At 35.8% G+C, this 23,702-nt stretch overlaps 1 protein-coding gene across 1 annotated transcript in view; it reads right to left on the bottom strand.

Moving 5' to 3' along the window:
• Nucleotides 1–23,702, bottom strand: part of spon2b (spondin 2b, extracellular matrix protein) — a 37,555-nt gene that overhangs the window by 656 nt on the left and 13,197 nt on the right. The window contains exons 3-5 of the mRNA XM_028801584.2: nt 21,571–21,794; nt 18,725–18,916; nt 16,628–16,811 (exon numbers count right to left, since the gene is read on the bottom strand). Coding sequence (XP_028657417.1) covers nt 16,628–16,811; nt 18,725–18,916; nt 21,571–21,794 — 600 coding nt within the window. The remainder of the gene's footprint in view (nt 1–16,627; nt 16,812–18,724; nt 18,917–21,570; nt 21,795–23,702) is intronic.

Raw genomic sequence — 23,702 nt, forward strand, 5'->3', positions numbered from 1 at the left:
ATTACAGCTTACAGTGGATTCAGAAACTTTTAAAATCTTTTGTCTTTCTACACACTGTATTGTTTTGTAGATTTAATTTTAATAGAAAGTTTGAAGTTTTAAATGGAAACATTTGCCATTTTTGCTTATCATTCTACATTCAATAACCCATTGTGACAAAGGCAAAACATGTTTTTAAAAAGTCTGCAAATGTATTAAAAATCAAAAATTGATATCCCTCATTCATGTAAGTGTTCAGCCACTTATGCAGGGCTTTGTAGGAGCCCCTTTGGCAGGCAATTATAGATCCAGGTCTTCTTGGGTCAGTCTCCACAAGTATGCGCACCTGGATTTGGGCAGTTTTCCCATACTTCTTGGCAGATCCTCTCAACCTCCATTAGACTGGATGGAAATATGTCTGTAAACTGCCATCTTCAGGTCTCTCCAAGGATTTTCTTTGGGGTTTAAGTCTATGTTTTGGCTGGGCCACCCAGAGGCAGTCAGAGACTTGTCCCGAAGCCACTCCATCATTGTCTTGACTGTATACATCAGGCTATTTTTGTGCTTAAAGATGAACTGTTGCACCAGTCTGAAGTAATGTGCACTATAGAGCAGGTTTTTTTCAAGGACCTTTCTGTATGTGGCTGTATTCATCCTTCTTTTAATTTTGACCAGTCTCTCTGTCCTTTTCACTAATAAGCACTCCCATAGCATGATACTGCCACCATCATGCTTTACCATAGGGATGGTATTAGGCAGATAGTGAGCAGAGTCTAGTCTTCCCCAGACCTACAGTTAGGTCCGTAAGTATTTGGACAGTGACACCGTTTTCATAATTTTGGTGCTGTATACCACCACAATGGATTTGAAATAAAGCAATCATTTTGTAATTGAAGTGTAGACTTTTACCTTTAATTTAAGGGGTTTACCAAAAATATCGTATGAGACGTTTATGAATGACAGCTCATACGATATATTTGGTAAACCCCTTAAATTAAAGTTGTAAGTCTACACATTAATCACATAATGATTGCTTTATTTAAAATCACCCATTGTGGTGGTGTATAGTAACAAAATTATGAAAATTGTGTCACTGTCCAAATACTTATGGACCAAACTGTAGTTTCTGGAGTTCTGCCTAAAGAGTTCACTTCTTGCCTCATTGGAACTGATAATCCTTTACTTCATGCTCTCAGAGTCTCTGTCTGTCATATTCTGTCATATATGCCTAATTAATGGATTGATGGTGGAGTGCTGCTGAGATGATCATTCTTCCAACAGGTTCTCTCATTCTATCCCTGACCAATGCCCTTCTTGCCTGGTTACTCAGTTTGTCTGGACAGCAAACTCTAGGAAGAGTCCTAGTAGTTCCAGACTTCTTCCATTTCAAAATTCTTGAAGCCAATATGCTTCTGAGACTACACAAAGCTTTAGAAATTGATTTAACCCCTGTACTGATCTGTGCCTTACCACAATTTTAATGCAGAGGTCTACAGAGAGTTTCTTGGACTTTGTGGCTTGTTTTATGTCCTGTTTCACAGTCTGACTTGGGATTATATATGCACATGTGTGTGCCTTTACCACCGATGTCCAATCAATTCATTTTGCCACAGGTGGATTTCAACCAAGTTCTAGACACATCTCAAGGATAATTAAAGTAAACAGAATGCACCTAACGACAATTTTCAGTGCCTCAGCAAAAGGCCTGAATACTTTTATAAATAGAGGATTTCAATTTTTGATTTTTAATAAATTTGCAAACCTTTCGAAAACATACTTTCACTTTGTCATTATGGATGAGCAATTGATGAGCAAAAATGGCAAAGTTTATCCATTTAAAATTAAATCTACAATGCAATAACATATGCAGAAGGTTAGGGGATCAAGACACTTTCTGAAACCACTTTATTCTGTATGGTATTTGCTATACTGTACCTGTTACCTAGTAAAAGTAGTTTTAAAAATCAGGCAAATAAGAGTTTCTGGTCATGTTTTTATATATCTTTCAGCTTCTCAGTAATTGTATAGCAACAGCTGAAAATGTCAGTACATAAATAGCCAACACTTAATCACATTTGGAGAAAGAGGTTTTGAAGTTCTTTGAATAAGTTAAGGAACATCAGTTTTTATGTAGCAAATATATGGTTCAGTATATTAATAATGCAGCACATCTTTTTTAAAGTTTATTTGGAATATATACAGTTGCTAATATTAAATGTTAGGAAACAATGCGATTTACTAAGGTCAATTCACAACTGTGTTTTTTGATTAAATGGTAACATAAAGTTAATGACACCAGAAGTGATCTGTCTTCCTTCTTGCTTCTAGCAGTTCTTTCCACAACTATGGATAAAGTTCTAAATTTATGTGATTTAAACATTCAGGATGATTAACTGCTGCTCTAAGCTTAGTATATCAATGAAATAAAACACTAATATTACATTTGATTTGTCTAACTTACAAATAAAGACATGCAAAATATGTATCAACTTACAAACAAAATTTCACACCACAACACTGTGCTACCACTGCGTCATGAAATATGGTACAAAAGTTCAAAATTCAAAAGAAAATCCAAAGAGTACAGGATTCCAAGTGATTTCATAATGCTAATTTCAAAAAAGGTCACAATAAAAAAAAATTACCAAGCAAAAGGCTACAAATCAAGAAATACAAAAATTAGTAAACAGAGCAAAACTGTCAAAACAAAAGTTTATAGACGGAAAGAACAATTTAAGCTAAAGTGGAAAATGGGGACAGAGGGAGCAGAGAACACAAAAAGAATCATATACCTGTACAAAGGCTTTCTTCTTCTTACGTAATGTAATGGCATTAGGCAGACCAACTTTTAGGCACATTACCACCATCAACTGGACTGAAGTATAGTGCAATATTGTGAGCAAAATAAAAAAAAAACCTTCTCTTATAATTAATTCTAATTAAAACCACCTATTAAAACCTGTACCGATTGGCTAGACAGAGGGACCGAGCTGGGAAAGATGTGCAGCAGGTTAGGATGATAAAGGATAAAGATGGAAATGTACTCACAAGCGAGGAGAGTGTGTTGAGCAGATGGAAAGAGTACTTTGAGAGGCTGATGAATGAAGACAACGAGAGAGAGAAGAGGTTGGATGATGTGGAAATAGTGAATCAGGAAATGCAACGGATAAGCAAGGAGGAAGTAAGGACAACTATGAAGAGGATGAAGAATGGAAAAGCCGTTGGTCCAGATGATATACCTGTGGAAGCATGAAGGTGTTTAGGAGAGATGGCAGTGGAGTTTTTAACCAGATTGTTTAATGGAATCTTGGAAAGTGTGAGGATGCCTGAGGAGTGGAGAAGTGTACTGGTGCCGATATTTAAGAATAAGGGGGATGTGCAGGACTGTAGTAACTACAGGGGGATAAAATTGATGAGCCACAGCATGAAGTTATGGGAAAGAGTAGTGGAAGCTAGGTTAAGAAGTGAGGTGATGATTAGTGAGCAGCAGTATGGTTTCATGCCAAGAAAAACCACCACAGATGCGATGTTTGCTCTGAGGGTGTTGATGGAGAGTATAGAGAAGGCCAGAAGGAGTTGCATTGTGTCTTTGTGGATCTGGAGAAAGCATATGACAGGGTGCCACGAGAGGAGTTATAGCACTGTATGAGGATCTTGGGAATTGCAGAGATTTATGTAAAAGTTGCACAGGATATGTACGAGGGAAGTGTGACCGTGGTGAGGTCTGTGGTAGGAGTGATGGATGCATTCAAGGTGGAGGTGGGATTACATCAGGGATCAGCTCTGAGCCCTTTCTTATTTGCAATGGTAATGGACAGGTTGACAGACAACATTAGACAGGAGTCCCCGTGGACTATGATGTTTGCTGATGACATTGTGATCTGTAGCGGTAGTAGGGAGCAGGTTGAGGAGACCCTGGAGAGGTGGAGATATGCTGTAGAGAGGAGAGTAATGAAGGTCAATAGGAACAAGACAGAATACATGTGTGTAAATGAGAGGGAGGTCAGTGGAATGGTGAGAATGCAGGGAGTAGAGTTGGCGAAGGTGGATGAGTTTAAATACTTGGGATCAACAGTACAGATTAATGGGGATTGTGGAAGAGAGGTTAAAAAGAGAGTGCAGGCAGAGTGGAATGGGTGGAGAAGAGTGGCAGGAGTGATTTGTGACAGACGGGTATCAGCAAGAGTGAAGGGGAAGGTCTACAGGACGGTAGTGAGACCAGCTGTGTTATATGGGTTGGAGACGGTGGCACTGGCCAAAAAGCAGGAGACAGAGCTGGAGGTAGCAGAGTTAAAGATGCTAATATTTACACAGGGTGTGACAAGGATGGATAAGATTAGAAATGAGTACATTAGAGGGTCAGCTCAAGTTGGACAGTTGGGAGACAAAGCCAGAGAGGTGAGATTGCATTGGTTTAGACATGTGCAGAGGAGAGATGCTGAGTATATTGGGAGAAGGATGCTAAGGATAGAGCTGCCAGGCATGAGGAAAAGAGGAAGGCCTACGAGAGGGTTTATGGATGTGGTGAGAGAGGACGTGCAGGTGATGGGTGTAACAGAACAAGATGCAGAGGACAGAAAGATATGGAAGAAGATGATCCGCTGTGGCAACCCCTAATGGGAGCAGCTGAAAGAAGAAGAAGACATCAATTATTTCACAAATCTTGATATAATTTGCCAATTATAGATTTCAATAGCCCTTTAGCTTCTGCTAAGGTAAATAAAATTCTTTATCCATTGCTTTTCAAAGAGCTTTCCTAGACAAGAAATCTACAGTTTCATTTCCTTCCACACATTCAGGAGTTGGAATTCAAAAAAGTTAGAGGTACAAATCCTAAATGGTGCAACTGAAACATCCTGACATAATATTCATCAAGACTAATAATGAGTCTATTTTCATGCTTTTTGTCTGTCTCTTTCAACTACTATAAAGCTAAAACAATACTCATTATTTCTGTAATATATACTGAAAGGTGATTTCCAGTATACAGTTTTTTCCTTATCTTAACCTTAAAATCTGCAGTAATTTCCTTTTATGGGAATATTTAACCATCAGTATAGACAATCAATACATCATAATAATTTGTATATACACATTGATTCACTATAACTTCTAAGGCAATAAAACCATCATTTAATTTAACTACATCCTGTAATCCAAAATTAACTTCAGGAATAGGGCAAGGTCTTAAAATGTTTTCAGCCACACTCCTGATTGCCTTCATGTTTTGCTTGCCACCAAAGTGTTACAAATAAATTTCAGTGAGCTTGTTTGGAGGAAAAGGGAATTGAAGGATGAACACTGTTAAAATTAAATTAACCTGGTGCTTGTTTCTTCACCACATCCTCTAAGAAGAACATCAGAACAATCTAAATGTGAACAGGCCATTCATCCCAAGAAAATTGGCCAGTCCTATCCACTTAATTCTTTCAAAATAACATCAAGTCTAGTTATGAAGGTTCCTAAAGTCCTACTGTCTACTGCACTACTTGGTAGCTTATTCTGTGTGTCTATGGTTCTCTGTGTAAAGAATAAACTTCCAAATGTTTGCACAAAATTTACCCTTAAGGCTCAGCACTTTTAATCTTTCTTCATGATTCATCCTCTGTAGACCTGGTATCAGTCTAGTCGCGCTTCTCTGGACTTTTTCCAGTACTGTTATGTCCTTTTTGTAGCCTGGACACCAAAATTGTACACAGAACAGGTGAGGTCTAACCAGTGCATTACAAAGCTTGATCATAACCTCCTTGGACATGTACTCTACACATCATGCTATATAACCTAACATTCTGTTAGCCTTCTTAATGGGTTCTGAACAATGTCTTACAGTTAATAATTGATACTGTCAAGTCCACTACAACTCCAGACCTGCCAATGTGAATTCAAATCTGCCACAAATCTGCCCAAGCCTGTATGATGTCCTAGTCCCTATGTAATGATTCAAAGGATTCTAGCTTATGTGCCAGTCCACATGGCAATCCTATCTTGGTATCATCTGCAAGCTTAACCAGCTTGTTACTCCAAATAATTTATACTGTATATATTAAAAATAGTAGCGGCCCAGGCACTGACTCCTATGGAACACTACTCTTAACATCAACCAATTTGATAGGGTTCCTTGTACCATAACCCCGCTTCCTTGTCTGAGCCAATTTTGCACCCATCTACACACAACATTCTGAACTCCAACTTCTTTTCTTTTGATGCCCAACCTCTCATGTGGAACCTCATCAAATGCTTTCTGACCGTGAAGATGAATAATCTCATTTGCTCTACTTTGAACATATCCTTTTGTTGTTTCCTCATAGAATTCCAGCATGTTGGTAAAACATGACCTCCTTCTTCTGAACCCATGCTTACTGTTCAGTAAAATCCTTGTTCTTCCATGTATTGCGCAATGTTTTACTTAACAATTCCTTCCATTAATTTACCTGCGATGCACATTAAGCTTACGGGTCTATAGTTGCTTTGATCTGCACAATAACCTTTTTTATGTAACAAGATACTGTTAGCTATTTTCCAGGCTTTTGGAATTTCCCAGTTCACAGTGATTTCCTAAAAATTTGTCAACAGTTTATATATGTACTCGCTAACCACCTTAAGAACTTGAGGATATACAGTATATTATCTGGTCCTGGTGATTTGTTTGATTTCACCCTTTTTTTCTAATCAGTACTTTACTCTACAATTTCCAAATCGCTCAGCACCTCCTTATTAGTCTCTTTTATCATTGGGAAGTTATCTACTTCCTCACATGTGAAGACCTCAGAAAAATGCAAATTTATAGCAACTGCTATTTCACTGTTTGTATTTTTAATTCCCCTTTACTATTCCTGATGCACTTCACCTTCTCCTCAACTGTTTTCTTACTACTAAAATACTGAAAGAATTTCTTTGGGTCATCTTTCACCTTATCTGCTGTATTCCTCTGTAACTGCCTTTTAGTTTCCTTAATATCCTCCTTTATGGTTGCCCTCATGTTCTCATACACTCTATGGATTCACATTATAGTTATCAGTGTTATACACCGTATACAGCTATTTTTTTCTTGTGGAACTTCTTTTTCAACTTTTTATTAACCCACTGCAGAGTTTTGTTTTTTTTTTAAATTTCCCACTAATTCCAAATTTAGGTATGTATCTGTCCTGCATTATATATTAAACATTTTTAAACCTATTTCACTGCTCCTTGACTGTCTCCACAATTAAAACTTTATCTCAGTCCATCGTCCTTAGACTTTGCAACATCTCTACCAATTTTCTGTACCAAAGTTAAATTTAACAGTGTTAATCTTTGCATTCTCACTCTTCCAAAACATTGAGAATTATTTTATATTATAATCACTTAGCCCTAGTGGTTTAATCACCTCTAAACCCTAAATTCTAGCCTGATTATTACAAAATACTAACTCTAGACAGGCTTCCTCCCCACGCTGGTGTTTTAACCTACTGTGTTAAAAAACAGTTACTGATTACTTCTAAAAATTCCTGTTCTTGTGTGACGCTATTTTCAAGGTTAGCCCAGGTAGTTAAAGTACCCCATGACTATAATATCCCCCTGTTAACTTTAATATTTAATATTACTAAAAAGATCTGCCTTGAAATTACTATCTGCATTGGGCGGTCTATAACACACTCCTAAAATAATGCCTCTTTCCCTAATGCTTTTCAGATAAGACAGATGTCCTCACTAAGATGGGGCTCATTGTCCAATTGAACAGGTCTTACATTTAAATTCTTTTTGACAAAAAAGCAATTTCACCCCCTTTTCTGTTCTGTCTGTTCTTCCTACAAAATTTGTATCCCTCTATGTAAATCTCATTCACATCTTTTAGTCAGGTTTGTGTTATTGCTATGTTATCATTATTATGCTCAGCTACATACAGCTCTACTTCATTTGTTTTGATATGTCTAGCATATCTCTCTATTATAATTAAAAAAATCTTGGGAGATGAGACTTTTTATCCTGTGATGAGATGTGATTTTTTGAAGAGAGACACTTTCACGTCCCGCGAGACGAGACTTTGTGCCAAGAGATTTAACCATGCCCAGGGCCGGAAATAAAACACAAAGAGTAGATGACAAAGTAGAACTTTGTAAAGAATTCAAATATGTTGGCCCAATACACATGCAGAGCAGGTTAGAGATAATGGAAGTACGAAAATTCGAAAGTCTCAAAAAAATGATAGTAAAGATCTCATTAGCACAAACAAATGGAAATTATTACTCAGTGAAATAACGGAACAGTGAAATGAGATTGAATATATTGTTCGGATTTAAACTTTAAGTCGGAGACTTGTAGATCGTCTAATTCATGTTGACATCAGGAAAAAGTAGCGTTTCTTCCCAATGAAGAGGTGTATCCGCAAGAATTAATAGTTTTGTTGTTTGCGAGCAGTAGAGGAATGAAGTTGTTGGCACATAGCGCAGACAAGGGGGCTGGCGAGCGAAGTGAGCAGGGGGCAAAGCCCCCTAGTGTTACTAATTTTACTTTTACACTTAAACTTTGGGCTAGTATTTACGTTACTACCGTGTTTCAACGAAAATAAGACCTACTCCTAAAATAAGCCCTAGCATGATTTTCAGGCTGCTCTATAATATAAGCCCTACCTTAAAAATCAAGATAGTCAGCTGAAAAGTAAGGTGCCAAAGGCCAGGTTTATACTTCACGCGATGCGACTCGTGTGCCCTAAACATCCATTAAATTCTGAGGACACCTTGCCACAACATCTCTGAAAAGGATGTTTAATGATTACATCCATCAATTCGGGGATGTGCCCATTCCAGCAGCATTGGCGCAAGACAGAAACAAAATCCCTAAACGGGGCATCGGCTCATCGCAAGGTGAACATAAGCACACACGCATACACTAGCGTCATTGTAGCTTCATCAAATCCCTAAACCTTCATGTCTTTGGATGGAAAACTGAGCACACTATGGATACCCACCAAGAAAACATGCAAACTCCGGGCAGGGATCACAAGGGACATGACGCCATGCGAGACAGCAGAGCTGCCACCATGCCATCCCATATGTGTAACTATTAACAGTATTCATTATTTAAACAACATTAACAATTTATCTGTAAAATGTAACATACATATTTTAATGCATTTCATCATGAAAGTGATATCAAGTATAAATCTAAGAATTCTAAATGTGCAGAGAGCTGGAATATTATAAATTTAATGTGTTCTGTGTGACGATCTATTGCTGCTTGCCGCTGCTCTCAGATCAGGAGGAAGCCCCAGAAGTGCATAGCTATTTAACAACCGGGTCGGTTTTAAGATGACGTTTACGACAGTCTGCTTTAATGATAAAGTAAACTATGAGGTTAAAGTGGACATTTCGAGGTTAAAGCCAAAATTTTTACTTTAATCACAAAATAGACATTTTCGTTATGTCCTTAATTTTTTTCTCTGTGGCTCAAATACGCCACCGTACATTCTGACGGTATTGTAAAGATGAAAAAAAAAAAAGACAGCACAGAAGATGGTATGTGAGACTTTTAAAATATATTGTGTCATTAGTTTGGGGAATATGTGACGCTTGAATATAAAAGCACCACGAATGCATTTGTATGTCGGCATTTTGCTTCACCACATCGAACCATTCATCAAACATCGAAGCACGCACATATCCTGTAGGATCCTAAAAGCGGCTGGAGTAGCAAGAAATTCAGGCTGGAATTCAGGGTCTGAACGTGGAGAGTTACGACGATATTCCAGAAGATGACATGACTATATTTGGATAAATGTATATTGTTGTACATGAATAAATATATAAGATATCCCCTGAAAGTAAGCCCTAGTGCATCTTTTGGAGCAAAAATTAATATAAGACCCTGTCTTATTTTCAGGGAAACATGGTATGTATTTTTATTTTTACACTATTGTTTGTTCCTTCATGTACAGTTTTAAACTATTGCCCCATTCCCTAGTTTAAATATTCCTTGATTAACCTACTTATATGCCTCCCCAACAAATTGGTGCCCCTCCAACTCAGATGTTAGATGCATCTAACTCTTTAAATTTGAATTGCAAAACTGACAGACTACTCTTATATATGTCATTTGTTCCAACATGGACAATGACAGCTTGATTCACCCCTGCTCTAGCCAGAAGCCTACCAAACCTTCCAGGGAAGTCTCCCACCTGGGCACCCAGAAGGCAACACACTATGCGAGACTCTCTGTCTCTGGAGTTAACATGCTCATCAATCCCCCTAATGATTGAGTCCCCAACTATCTCTACCTCTGTTTTTCTAGGAATTGGCTTTGAGGTGGCCAATTGGGACGCATTATACCTGCCTACCATCTCAGAATCTTCAGAGACACAGTCCCCCTTTCCTAGAACCAGAAAACAGTTTGACACTTCTAATTCTGAGGTTGATGGATCTGGACAGAGTGCACCGTTTATCTCACACTTTGTGACTGTGATCCACCTATCTCTACTCGACTGATCTGGAGCCTTCTCCCACAACAGTTTATGGGTGCACACTGTCTATCTTAACGATACGTGGGCCAGGTCCATAAATTCTAAAATGCAGGCTTGCCAACTCCTCCTCCAGTTCAGCAACCCTGAGCTCAAGGTACTGGATCAACTTGTATCTACTGCAGATGTTGCCCTCATAGAAGAATGGCTGATCCTCGAAGCCATCCTCTAAAAAGTCAAAACATCGAACAGGACTTGCCCTGGTCTTGTTATTAAAATTTGACTTTGGATTACAAAAACTGCTGAACCTTTCTTTTTTGTTTAAATTAAATGGTTCAATCTAAAAGGCAAATCTAAAATATTTAAGTTGGTTATTTTACTCCTACTCCAGGAGTTTTAAACTCCTGTAACATTGTCCCCCTCGACTGCCTGCTGTTTACCTTTCTATGATGTTAACTTTAATTTTCTCTACCTGTTCTCTTAACTTTGTGCCCTTCTTTTTCATTACTTAAAAGCTCTCCACTCACACCATTTGTATTCCTTTGTATTAATGAACCCTTACTCTGTCGCCCTTTTAATTGCTCTACTTTCCTGGCTGCTAATAACTGTTCAATCTAGTATTTTTTTACACACTTGTTCCTTCTTACTAAGAAAAACTTCATTACCTAATATCTACTGCTAGTTAATTTCTTACTGTCTAGTCTAACCTTACAGCTGCTTGTGCCTGGTCGGCTCCTTAACACTAGTCACTTGCCAATGTACTGTGGAGCCCTTCTCTTTACTGCTTTGAAGTCAGCTGCTTAGCAGTACTTAAAATTAATGCTTTCTTACTTATGAACGAGTGTGTCCTCGCTTTCCTACTAGCATTAACGCTTGTCCGTACAAGTGCTGTATGGTGCTCCATCCAAATATTCTTTACATACCTTGATTCTTTTCCCCACTAAGGAATCATTATTTTTGTTACTGTTAGCTACTTGCCATTATGACATTGGTTATTTAATTACAGAGTTGCTGGTGTAAGTTACTGAAGCTTACTGCCCTGCCTCACAAAAGCTAGTTTAAATAAAAATAACAAGAACAAGTACAGGTAAAAGGTAACTTTTCCAAATGCTCCCCCAAACACTCAGTTGCTTTTCCTGCTGTGCAGGTGAAAAAAAAATTAAAAAAAACACTTCTAACGGGAGAAAAACTTTATTAATTCCCAAATGGCTCCATGGCAGCATCCAAACAACTAAGTTTTTAGGAGCAAATTGTATTTTTTAATTAACTCTCACATCTCAGAAGACAAAACGTTCAAGAGCTTCTCTTCCACTTGCAAGGATGATATCAGTATGTCTCAGTCTCCAATTGTCACTACCTCCAAGAAGTATGGCACAAGTAAAGAAAAATGTACTATTATGGTATGATGTGGCTGCCATGTTCCCCAATCTATATCAGCATTGCCACTGTGTCTCTGTCTAACCTTGTATACATCCAAAAAGATGTATTACTCCATTTACTGCATAGCACAACGTGCCATTCACAATAACTCTGCCCCTCATTTACTTGTGTGAAAAAAAAGCTGTCAGAGGATTGAAATGCACTTTCTCCTGAGGAAGTGGCAGCATCTCAGTTTCATGCACAGAGAAAAGAGACAATGTCTTCAAAAGAAATTGTCATGCTTCAGTCAATTGTATTCCCTACCTTCTGGTTATTTTCCTTGTTTGTGTCCTGTTTGTTTATTTTAAAGTACTATTTTTCATATATTTATTGTAATTATGAATTTGTTGTTAATATTTTCTTGTTTATTTGTTATTTATTGTCTATGTATAATGAGTTGTTCTCCTATGTACCTGAAGTCACTACTAAAGGATTGCCTTCAGCCTTTACAGTCTGAAGCTTAGAATGATTCTTTTAGTGGTCTACTGAAGTGTTTTTGAGTGTTTATTTGTACAGTAAGTATTGAATTTTCTGGTTCTTGGATTTCTTTGCTTCTGTCTAGTGAATTCTGTCTGTTGGTTAGTGTATGAAGAGTTGTTCCCATATGGTTTCCTTTTAAGGCAACTCCTCTTTGCCTTTTTGCTATTTTTGTTGTTATTTCCTTATAAATCATTTCCTTTATAAAGATTACTTTGTGGCTTTGTCCTTCTTAGCCAAAGGTTTTGATGGTTCCAGTCCCTTGAAGGATATTTTGGTGGTTTTATGTAGATTTTGGGATATGAGAGATTGTTTGGAACTTTGAAAGTCAGTTCCTCATTAGGCCAATGAAGCAAGACTGCCTATCTTAAATCCAATTCTAGGCACACTTGGAAAGCTTAGTCTGATTTATGGAGTTTTTAGGAAGCCTCGCACCTTCTGCACATTGGAATTGCATTTAACTTACAAAAGGAGTCATTTAGATCAACTGCCGGATTTTATTTATAATCTAAAAAGAATGTGGAATAGACTTTGCACTTCACTTGTTTAAGGGCTTAAATGGTGTATTATTTTATAGTTATTTTCATTACTTAATTTGATTTAATCTTGATCTGTCAGCAATACACACTGCATGTCAAAACAAAAACTAAGCCAAGAAGTCCAAGGAAGTAATTGTATACCTCCACAATGAAATTTTGGTAAGGCATAGACCAAGACACAGGTATAAACCATTTCTAAAGTTTGTTCTTAGGAGCACAGTTGTCTCAGTAATTGTGAAATTGAATGTATGGAAATCCCAAGACTCTTCCAACCTGAGTAATTAGGCAAGAAGGGCCTTGGTGACCAAGAACCAAATCGTCATTCTAACTTAGATACAGAAGTCCCCTGCTGAGATGGGAAACCTGTCAAACCCCATCAAATCACAACCTCATTATTCACTTGTGCTTTCCTGACATTGTCTTCCTAACTTAAAACAGGATCGATTGGCATCCTTCCTTTACAGAATCAATTTTAATAATACAACATTATAACAAAAAGGCCTAACTGGAGCCTAAACATATATGTTTCACCCCCCAGGTGTTTACTGAGAGACCTGATCACAAAACTTGGGGCTTGTAATCTAATTGTAATCTTGTAATCTAATCTCACCACCCTCAATTACATGATAACAATTAATAAAATAATTACCTAAGGACAGCGAGGACATAAATAACTTAATACAAAACAACTAAAAAATGAACTACAATAATGAAATGCAGTAACTAACTTATGATATATCTTACCAGCATTTCATCCTTGGCTCTTTAGTTAATTTTCTTTGTGCATTCTTTTGTGGACTATGTTTTGTGTACATTTATTTTTATGTATTTATTTAGTATTTCCATTTAGCTAATATTTAATATATAATTTGACCTTTGTGTGTTGAGTCTGGTTCTGGTTGAGGGCTGGTTCTCTTGATGCCACAACTTTATTTACACTGCACTGTGACATTAGTTAAATACTTCTGTTGTATAGCAGTCTTGTGAAATTCTGCATTTTGGATTTTTTTAAGTGCCTGTTTTTTATTTTTTGGTTTATGGATTTTTATTTTGGCTTGTTTAAGGATATATGAGCTGGTTTACCTCTCTTTAGCTTGCATTGTTGAGGTATATCTTTTTCGAACTTTTTTGTATTTGTTCTTCTTTTGTCTTTATATATATATATATATATATATATATATATACAGTGGAACCTCGAGATACGATCACCTCTGTATACGAGAAATTCAAAATATGAGGAAAGTTTGAGTGAAAAATTCAGATCTAAATGCGAGCATTGGCTCGCGTAACAAGCCACGAGCCAGGCTGTGGGTATAGCTCGCGGCTTAGCGAGGGGGCGTGGTAGCAGTTGCGAGCCGCGATCTGCGGTGTCTGCGTTTCTCACTTAAGTGCACAGGTGGGAAACTGCCCACATCCATGATTGTTCCTGTGGCTGATGGGCTGCAGCTGCCATGTTCTCCCCGCATATATAGAGAAGCCCGAGCCGGTTAAGGGGGAGAAGAAGTAAAAGAAAAGAGAGGAGAGAGAACGCAGGCAGGCAGGCAGGCAGGAGGAAGTCGGTGCGGGAGAGCGAGCGAGTGCAGGCTCGCGTGTAGCTGAACAGTGAGCTGAACAGGCGAGCCAAACAGCTGAAGCAGGACAGTGTAGAGAAGGTCAGCTGCATTAAGAGTGTTTCGCCTGTTGCAGAGCCCGCAGGTGAGACGCTAACAGAGAAGAAGCACCGGGGATTGTCATCTGTTTTTTAAAGACTGCATCCTTTTGACGTTTTAACCTCATGTTAAAGGATTGTTATTCTTGTGTATTTTAAACCTCCACTTCACAACTGTTTTAAGGATTATTTATTTAAAGATTTATTGAATGCTCTACTGCACTTTGGACACGTGTTTTGAGTCTTTTAATAATCAGTTATATTATTTACCAGTGTTATTTATTAAAGGTAGACTACAGTATATATAATTTATCAGTGTTATTTGTTAGGAAAATTGATTTTTATGTTAATATATTTGGGGTGCGGAACGGATTAACTGGATTTCCATTATTTTCAATGGGGAAGTTTGTTCTAGATACGAGAAATTCGCTATACAAGCTCAGTGCTGGAACGAATTAAACTCGTATCTAGAGGTTCCACTGTATATATATATATATATATATATATATATATGTTCCCAGGGGGAAATTTGGCTTTTAATGGAAGCTCTTTGCATAAATAAATACTGTACATACAGATATACAGTACACACACACAATTTGGTCTGAACACACACCTGAACATATACCAGGTGTATTGCTGTTGGCATAAATGAGGCCCAGTAGAGTTTCTTGACACACATCTGCTGAATAATTTGTTGCCTGAAAGTTCTTATTGTTAATGCATCAGAGGGAGGATGTGCAGCATTGTTCATAATAACAGTCAGTTTTGTTTTAATTCCTTTCTTTTCTAGTACTTTCAGGTAGTTGAGAGTTTTTCCTATAATTGAGCCAACACTTTTAATTAGTTTGTTGATTCAGTGGGCCTCCCTAGAAGTGATGTTACCAGCCCAAGCCATCACAGCTTAGAATATTGCACTGCCCATCATGGAGTTGTAGAAGATGTGAAGGATTTCACTATCCACATTTAAAGTCTGCTCAGCCCTTTTTTATACAGTTCTTCTGTGCTATGAGACCAATCCAACCTGTCATTGGGTAGACCCCCCAAGTACTTGTAGTAGTGTCTTTGTGCAGTGAAAGTCAATAGCCAGTTCCTTAGATTTGCTGATGTTAAGTTGCAGACAGTCCCCTTTGCACCCTTATCAGTACAATATTGATATGCATTTTCACAAGGAAGCTAAATCTTGTTTTCTCTTTAAAGTGCATTGTGGATGGGGGAAGGAAAGAATTTTGGAGCAAACCGTGTTTGTAAATTAGACAGTTTTCATCTTCAAACTGGCTAAATGTTTAAATGTTTTTTGTTTACATAACTAGTTTCACACGATGTATCAACGTTAACCTTGCACATTTTGCACACTGAGCAGTGGTGGCAGAGTGGTGTGCTGGAGTTTAAGCACCGGACACAGGAGTTAGGTTTGTTGACTCACAAGATGCTGTAACTCAGCACACATAGCAGTATTTGGCAATGTTATTACGATGAATCAAAGGCAATTCATTCCAAGTTCATTTAAAATTGCTACAAATGACAATGCCATATTGGCACAAAAGTCAAAAATGATATCTGCCTCATCATAAAATGGATTTGAATAAATGTCTACCCTTAGGAAACTAAAAGATACAAATCACTTTTACTTAGTCAAAATGCTCAGTTGTTCTCTTTCAACCATCTTCTGAACAAAAAAAATAACTCCAAGAAAAGCAACTTGCCATTCATTTCTGAATCTTTTCTGGATTATTGTATGCAAGTACACAAATTCTTCTTCAGAAGATGCAACACAATGTGCCAAAATGACAGCATAAGTATGTGATAAACACAGCAAAAAATGTAATGAAACCATAATAATAAATAATACATTGACTATGTAATGTGTCACCAGACATGCATTGCATAGATCTGCAAAATCCTAAAAAGTATAGTTGAAAATAAATAATTTTTTGCCCATACTATGTCGGTGCATGGAATTTCATTTGCCATAGGCCATACAAATAACACAACAATGTACGCATATAATACAGGGACAACTGTAATCATCATTCTCCAACATCCCACAAACAACCAGTTTAGCATAAACACATTTAGACATGTTTCAAGTATTAATTTGCACTCTGAGGAGAAAATTACTAATTAACATACCTGCAAGTGAATCATCTATTTCATTTCCCGTAGGGATGAGATTGGATTGAGAAAGAATTGTTGACAAGCTAATAATATGCCTTTCCTTCAACTTAGTAATGGTAACTTTAGCAATTGCAGGGAGATGCTTCAGTCTTGGATAAAAGAATGAGTTTGCTGGGTGGCTTGGAACTGAGGAAGTAATCTGTAAGAAGAAAATGAATTAAACTTTCATATGTAAGCAATGGAGCTTGAAACATTCAGAAACAGTTGGCCAGACAATACTTTTAGATATAATAATTAATAATAATAATTAATTCTTTGCATTTATATAGCACTTTTCTCACTACTCAAAGCGCTCAGCAATTGCAGATAAAGGGTCTTGCTCAAGGGCAAGTCTCTTTTGGCATTTACGGGATTCAAACCGGCAACCTTCCGATTGCCAGTGCAGATCCCTATACTCAGAGCCACCACTCTAATATAGCCACACTATAATATGGGAGACATCCGAATATTCAATAGGAGTGCTAACTTGATAATGTTATCACAACCAAAGTATTAAATATTTGGTCTCCTTGTATCCATGCAAGAACAAAAATATTTAAACAATATTAAGGATACAATGTAGTAAACTTAAATGCTTTTGATAAAGCAGAATTCACTACATCCAGTGCTAACTAGAGACAGTAAATCACAAAAATGTATAAACACAAAATTAACTGACACTAGCATCCTGCCCAATTCCATCCACTGCTGGTTAATGACAAAAAGAGCTTTACCCAATATCCTTTTCTTGTTAATACTTAACACAGACTTAATCATAAATAATGTGCAAAACAAGAGGTGGCATTGAAAGAAATACTGTTTTAATTACTTTACCACTGGTAAGTAAAATGAGGTTTGACCTAATTTCATATGCTATAAGAGTCCATTAACACCTTTGCCAAATATGTAAAAATTCATGATCAGTATATTATATTTTGTTAACAGAATATAAAGTGTTATTAATTCACAGGGTTATGATTGCCATCTTTTACCAATTAACACTTTTATAGGAAATTCATAATTAAATGTTAGTTATGATCTGCCTACATCACACTTCCTTATTTTATATACATGTTAGTGGTATCATTAGTCTCTTAAAATAAGGTGACCAAAAATTTAATTTGCACCTATCACCTCTGGCATGCCTTTCATTAAATCTTCTGCAGCCTTCTTGTATGTGTTTTAGTACAGTAATTTGCAGAATATTATCAGTGTGATCTACCTAATAACCAAATGTGCACTGATGAAAATATCAAACTTAATTATTGTGTTTGCTTATTTTCTGTAAAGTATGATTTGCAGTGAATTGCAAAGATTGAAACAAAGGCATTTGAGATACATTTAAATTTAAGATGCAGACCAACTTTAAATTCTCAGGATATAGAAAATTGTTTTATGCGGTGGACCTTTTAGCTCTATGGACCTCTATACTCTGGAATGGTCTACCTATACCGACCTCTTACAGATGCCCTTTCAAACACAGCATTTTAGTCAAAGCTAGAGAATTGTTATGTTAACATAGCATTCTACTGTTAGAGTTATTGGTCAGGAAATTTGTTTCTTTTAATGATTATAGAAATTATTATGATGGTGCTATAATATACTTTGCCTAATGTCTTTGTTTTCTGGTTGTTTGGCAGTGGAGATTTGTGTTGCCACCATTTTGCATAAGCTGTACTTTCTGGTATTGGAATGGACGAGTAAAAGATCCAGCATCAGATTTTTATTGCATGCCATATTAACCTGCACTTTAACATACTTCAGAAATTGTCCAAGTGATGGACCTGCCCTTTTTCCTAATGACTGTAGACTGAAATATTGTTTATCTTTGAGAGCTTGCTTTAGCTAAATATATCCAAACACCACCATATTTGTATATTGCTAATATTTTAATAAAAAAAATATGTGTTGCATATGTTCATTGTTTGACATGTTTGTGTTGAGCATTGTGTTTTGTTTTTCTTTTTTTTTTGTTGCATATTATTTTCACTATTGTATTTATAAATGTGATCAATGAAATGAAATGAATGAAAATATGCTAAGCAAATAAAAAAAAAATTGATGTTACATTACCTCTGTAATTTTGTCTTGAGGAATGGTGGCAAAATTTGGAGATGAAAATGTGAAACCACTGTCTGTGCCAGCATCATATGGGTAAAGGTCCACAGAAACTTGTTCTTTCCAGTGATCACCATCACAGAGGTTCAGGCTGTCTACCCCCACAAACCAGTCTGGACTGGGAACTATCCTTATGATGAAGGAAAGCTTAAAACAACAGAAAAGAACATTAATTAGTTTACCCTTTATATAAAATGCAATGTTTATTTACATGTTTTACAGAAAATCCAGAAAAGATTCAGAAATGAATGCCAAACTTCATATTTTATGATAAAAAGTACAATTCTAATTTAAATGTTGCATATTTATATTTTATGCCATTGTGTCTGAGCCTTAATTTCTCTTTTAATCCCCAAAATAGCCCTGGCATCTCCAGTGTTACAAGCCTATAGAAAAAAGGATAGATGACTGCAAGAGAGGATTCCACATTTGGCTATGTAAGAATGTGCTCATATGTGTAAATTGTCAATTCATGTTAGAACACTGGAAGTATCTTTTTTAAATTCAAGCCTCTGGATAATTTCTTGCTCTTGCTGTGGGAAACCAGCAAAAAAACACTTTGAAAAATTTGCTCTGCATGTACAATAATTGGTGCTTAATCCATTATGACAAAAGAAAGAACTATTTACCATCATTTAATTGTGTTTTCAGTGTAACATCTATTTCATTAGTAGAGACTTTTCCCATTTTAGTTAAGGATATTTTATGAAACACTAATTTATATAAATGAATCTTTAGTTTATATGTCACATTTCTTGATGTGAACAATTTTACAACGTCAAGTAGTTTAGACCAAATTACCAAGAGACAATAGCTGACTATGTATGTGTGAGCCCTGTATCTGACTGGTTTCTTTTGTTCTTTTTGTAAATGCAACACAAAGGAAAGGTGAACAAATGAGAACTTATTTTCCAAAGGCTCACCTGTTGGACATCTTTTTTTTTACTGTGAGTTTTTATCAAGAATAAAAACAAATAAATTAAATATATTACATGTCCTCTAAGAACTCTTATTTCTTCTCAATTGCTTTGTTCAAATGGTAAATTATTTGCATTATACACATGTATGCAACATTCAAACTGTATAAAACACAATTTAGATGCATATGGGTATGCACATAGGTAACACAATAAGAATCATCATAGAAACCATATCCTCTATGTTGGAATATGGCTTTGTATTGTGAAGGCCTGTTTGAGAATGATATGTTGTAATGAGCGAGATCAATAAAGGACGACTACATAACAAGCACAAACTATTCAGAGTGCAATTAGAGTCTGAGTTTTCAAAGATCAGTGTTTTTGCCCATCTACATTATAATAATGAGGCCATGTTTTCAGAAGTATATGGCCCTGGAGAGCATTTTCACAAGACTGCATTTTCAGGGGTTGAAAACGCCAAGATAGTGTAGATGAAAGGTTAAAATAGGGACTAATGTCTGTATTTTTAAATGGAAATGTAGTACTGTGGGCTGGGCCTTAGTCCCCCAGGAATGGGCTATTAGATTACCAACTAAGCTTCATTGAAAGATGTAATAAAAATGGTCATGTGCAGTAACAGTTTTGATTGCCCCTGCATTATGATATGTGCATTCTAGCAATTTAATGCATTTGTGTAAAGGAATGTAATGTTTTAAATTGATTAATTTGTTTCCAGAACAAACTTATTCCAATTACAGGTCATTGGGATCCAGAGTCTAACCTGGCAGTACTGTTTACCATGCAGAAGTCAACCTGAAATGGGACACCAGGAAGAAGATGAGCAATGATAATTCTTAAAGGTGAAAGTTAGTTTTGTTTTTTGAATGGGTCTGTCACACTCAAACCACTGAACTCAGCTAAGACTTGCATACCATATTCTCAGGTTTCCTGAAAACTTCAAAAATTAAATAATATCTTGTTCAAATTGCCATTTAATTAGCACAAAGTGATTAGAATTGGTTAAATTGTTCTAGAGATATTATCTGCACAGATAGACAAATAGTGCAATAATAAAATCCCATTTTTTAAGGAAAAAATTGTAAGCATAATATTAATAAAAATATATCCAAAAAATATGCACTGTATATATATATATATATATATATATATATATATATATATATATATATATATATATATATATATAGTGTGTGTGTATTGTTTTGCAGCTTTTGAGTTTATATGAATTTGTTCATTTACTTTAGTTTAAGGCAGCTTTTGCTTGGAACAGAGAAGTAAATTGTTGAATTTAATAGTAAGTGGACATGTAATGACTGATACCTGTCTTTCACAATTGTTTGATTTCAGATTATCATGTATTTCTAGGTAGAAAAAAAGTTTATTGTTCTTTAAAGTAATTGCATAAGAAAACAAATATAGCCCTGTGATTTAAACTGCTCAAAACAATTTAAATAAGAATAAATAATACTTAAAATCAGTGTTTACATTACTGAGTTATCATTCATTGAGAGTGTAGCCACTAGTTAGTATTTACATTTTTGTGTTTGTTAAAATTTCATGAAGCAATAATAAAAATGTTTTAACGATTCAACAGTTAACGGTACAAAACAATTTGAAAAACACCTAAATTAGCTAAGATAATATAAGTCTGATTTGGAGATAAAACTGGGAGGTTTGGCAGTGTTCTTACTATTAGGATTTAAATTACGAAAAACAGTGTTGAAGTAAGTCTTAGCAATGTTTTAAGTGTGACAGTAAAATGTAAAATATGTAAAACAATTATAAACAATTAATTAATTTTTTTTTCAATGAAAAGGTATTAATACACTTTATAACTACTGTGGAGACAATTTGACTTACTAAGGAGTGTCTGGCGAAAACCTCAAATTCATGTGAAGTCTGACCAGTCCCAGTGGACATAGCAGGTGCAGAGAATATCCCATAAACACTCTGAATCTTTTCACCAGCTGCTTCCACTTCCTTCATTAATGTCCACGCTTCCCCCTTCTCAGAAAACTCTCTTACTCCTGTACTGGCAAATTCATTTCTTCTCCATATGTGGTAGTCAGAGCTGTGTGTTACTCCTGTAAGGATAAGATCATTTTAAAAAGTTTTAATTCTACATATTTAATTAAATTGTTGCAGTGTTTAAATTAATTTGCTAATTTGTGTTTCTTAAGAAAAACATAACAAAATCAAAATAACAGAAGGAGTGACTTAATATTTATAATACATGTTATGTATTGACTTGTTTCTCAGATTTTCTATAGAAATCTATGAGGCATGCTTTCTTTTTTAATGCCTTTTTCTTGTCTGGTTTGTTAATCATCTCTTACTCATTTTCAAATTTTACAGTATGCACCTTCTTTACTTATACCTTTCAGTAAAACCATTGTCATTGGGACTTTAACAAAAAATAAAAACAAGTAAATAAAAATTAGCAGACTATTGAATTCTTTACTGTACCAAGGAAATTTACCAGTGGCTGCTATTGCGGCAGTTTGTTCAGTTGTACATTGAGGCTGTTAATTATGCAGTCAAACTAGATAGTATTTTTTAAAATCCCTCATTTTTCTTCATTGTCTTTGTCTTGTTACATTTAAAATAGCGCCATGAAGTGATGAAAATTCATTGAATGGGTGGCGGGGAGAAGGGGACTGCTATAACAAGCAGCTTTTAATACAGTTTCAGATATGTGGAACTCCAGATATCTTAAAATAATGTCTTATCCATTTTGAGATATCCCAAGAACGTTTTAAGATATATTAATGGAAAATATATTGCAGGAATTCGTTTTTTTCATTCAGCTATGTCAGGTCATTCTTACAGTATATTGTAGATTTTTCCCTTACAAGAATATCATCCAGATGATTTGTGGCCTGGAGCAGATGAGCAATTCTCACACCTTCACTTGCTATCTTCCATTTCTTTCCAAATATTTTATTAAAACAGATACTTCATGATGAACACACAGATGTAAATTGGACCAAGGTACAGTAAATGATGAACTTCATGCTGCTTTGTCATTTGTATCTCATTTTAATTGGCAGCTTGATTAAAAAACAAAAAGCCTTTAAAAATCGTGACTACAGCTGTTTAAGTCCAAAAGAAGCAAGTAAGAATTGGGAACCTAAACAAGTTAACAAAAATGTGGTTCAATGTTGCTTTAGAAGTAATTGTTTCAGAAGCAACAATTGGCCTCCAATTGAAAAAAGGTGCAGCGACTATGACCCTCCAGGGCCAAACTTGAATATCCATGCTCTTAATGTTAATTCAGTTTCCCATACATATATATGAAGACATGGGAAATTTCAACTCTTTCTCATTTCAGTCCTAAGCAAATACAAGTATAGCAAACTCTGTTATAGCCTGTTACTACAGATTTTTTATTTTGAATTTTGTGATGTGTTGTTGCTGTATCTGAAGTATTCAAAAGGACCAAAATATATAAGAATTAAATCATCTGATTAAAGGAATACTCCACTCAAAAATCATATTTTTGTTCTGTTACTTACCCCATGGTTTTAATCTCATGTTTTCATAGAGAATGAAGATTACCAAGTTCCTGATACAGTATACTTAATTGCAGGCCAATGCCAAACATTGCAAAAATTGAAAACATTTCATATTACTCTTGTCATATAATCTGCATATTAAGTATCCAGTCATATGCTGAAAACATCCCAAACATGTGTTCAAATTAATTTTTTATGTCTTTTTTGTTCTTTTTGAGAATTTTACTTATGTTGATATTTTACTATGCTTATTATATGAATTATTTTGTGTTTTTTATTAGTTTTATGTATTATTTAATTTCTATATGTCCATGCCTCCACCATGTTTCTTGTATTTTATGGTTGGTTCCCCAAGAGGTCGGGCCACCTGGCTATCTCCATCAACAGACTGCCACAAAAAGGCTGAGGGAACATATAGTTCCTTATGATGCATTGCATGTGCTGGGTGTTAGGGAGTTCTCATTCAATTATTGCTTT

The sequence above is a fragment of the Erpetoichthys calabaricus genome, chromosome 5 (genome assembly GCF_900747795.2).
Source record: "Erpetoichthys calabaricus chromosome 5, fErpCal1.3, whole genome shotgun sequence".
Classification (NCBI taxonomy): domain Eukaryota; kingdom Metazoa; phylum Chordata; class Cladistia; order Polypteriformes; family Polypteridae; genus Erpetoichthys; species Erpetoichthys calabaricus.